The sequence below is a fragment of the Antrostomus carolinensis genome, unplaced genomic scaffold, assembly GCF_000700745.2.
Source record: "Antrostomus carolinensis isolate BGI_N321 unplaced genomic scaffold, ASM70074v2 scaffold17385, whole genome shotgun sequence".
Taxonomy (NCBI): domain Eukaryota; kingdom Metazoa; phylum Chordata; class Aves; order Caprimulgiformes; family Caprimulgidae; genus Antrostomus; species Antrostomus carolinensis.
This window is the reverse complement of record NW_010314450.1, coordinates 1-1,703: the sequence shown is the minus strand read 5'-3', so window position 1 is coordinate 1,703 and position 1,703 is coordinate 1. Positions and strand designations below refer to the sequence as shown.

At 56.5% G+C, this 1,703-nt stretch overlaps 1 protein-coding gene across 1 annotated transcript in view; it reads left to right on the top strand.

Annotated features, from left to right (window-relative positions):
- Positions 1 to 1,697, top strand: part of LOC104524699 (uncharacterized PE-PGRS family protein PE_PGRS54-like) — a gene marked incomplete at both ends in the record, with an annotated part of 14,135 nt that extends 12,438 nt beyond the window's left edge. The window contains one exon of the mRNA XM_029084885.1: positions 1 to 1,697. Coding sequence (XP_028940718.1) covers positions 1 to 1,697 — 1,697 coding nt within the window.
- Positions 1,698 to 1,703: the final 6 nt, after the last annotated feature.

Below are 1,703 nucleotides of genomic sequence, written 5' to 3'. Positions count from 1 at the left end.
TCCTTATGGAAAGGATGGTGTTCCAGCTGGAGCAGGTGTTGGTGCTGATGGTGTAGCTCATGCAGGAGGAGTTGGGTACCCGTATGGAAAGGATGGCTTTGCAGCTGGATCAGGCTTTGGTGGTGCTGGAGTAGCTGGTGCAGGGGCATTTGGGACTCCCTATGGAAAGGATGGTCTCCCAGCTGGGGCTGGTGTTGGTGGTGCTGGTGTAGAGGGAGTTGGGTTTCCCTATGGAAAGGATGGTCTCCCTCATGGAGCAGCCATTGGTGGGGTTGCAGCTGGTGGTTTTGGAGGTGTTGGAACTCCGTATGGAAAGGATGGTCTCCCAGCTGGGTCAGGTGTTAGTGGTGCTGGTGTAGCTGGTACAGGGGCATTTGGGGCTCCTTATGGAAAGGATGGTCTCCCAGCTGGGGCTGGTGAAGGGGGAATTGGTTCACCTTATGGAACAGACGGTCTTCCAGCTGGAACAGGTATTGCTGGTGCTGGTGCTGGTGTAGGGGGAGTTGGATCTCCCTATGGAAAGGATGGTCTCCCAGCTGGAGAAGGCTTCGTTGGTGCTGGTGTTGCTGGTATGGGGGTAGCTGGGTCTCTGTATGGAAAGGATGGCCTTCCTGTTGGAGCAGGTATTGGTGGGGCTACAGCTGGTGGTTTTGGAGGTGTTGGATCTCCCTATGGAAAGGATGGTCTCCCAGCTGGAGCAGGTGTTGCTGGTGCTGGTGTTGCTGGTGCAGGAGTTGGGTCTCCTTATGGAAAGGATGGTCTCCCAGCTGGAGCTGGCATTGGTGGGGCTGGTGTTGCTGGTGCAGGGGTAGCTGGGTCTCTGTACGGAAAGGATGGCCTTCCTGTTGGAGCAGGTATTGGTGGGGCTACAATTGGTGGTTTTGGAGGTGTTGGGTCTCCCTATGGAAAGGATGGTGTTCCAGCTGGAGCAGGCATTGGTGGTGCTGGTGTTGCTGGTGCTGGAGTTGCTGGTGCAGGAGGAGCTGGGTCTCTGTACGGAAAGGATGGCCTTCCTGTTGGAGCTGGCATTGGTGGGGCTGGTGTTGCTGGTTTTGGGGGAGTTGGATCTCCCTATGGAAAGGATGGTCTCCCAGCTGGAGCTGGTGTTGCTGGTGCTGGTGTTGCTGGTGCAGGAGGAGTTGGGTCTCCATATGGTAAGGATGGTCTCCCAGCTGGAGGAGGTTTTGTTGGAGCTGGTATAGCTGGTGCAGGAGGAGCTGGGTCTCCGTATGGAAAGGATGGCCTTCCTGTTGGAGCAGGCGTTGGTGGGGCTGGTGTTGCTGGTTTTGGAGGTGTTGGATCTCCCTATGGAAAGGATGGTCTCCCAGCTGGAGCAGGTGTTGGTGCTGATGGTGTAGCTCATGCAGGAGGAGTTGGGTACCCGTATGGAAAGGATGGTTTTCCAGCTGGATCAGGCATTGGTGGTGCTGGCGTAGCTGGTGCAGGGGCATTTGGGACTCCCTATGGAAAGGATGGTCTCCCAGCTGGGGCTGACATTGGTGGTGCTGGTTCAGGGACAGTTGGGTCTCTATATGGAAAGGATGCTATTCCAGCTGGAGCTGGCATTGGTGGTGCCGGTGCTGGTGCAGGAGGAGTTGGGTTTCCATATGGACAGGATGGTCTCCCAACTGGAGCCGGTGCTGGTGGTGCTGGTGTAGCTGGTGTAGGGGGTGTTGGGGCTCCTTATGGAAAGGATGGTCTCC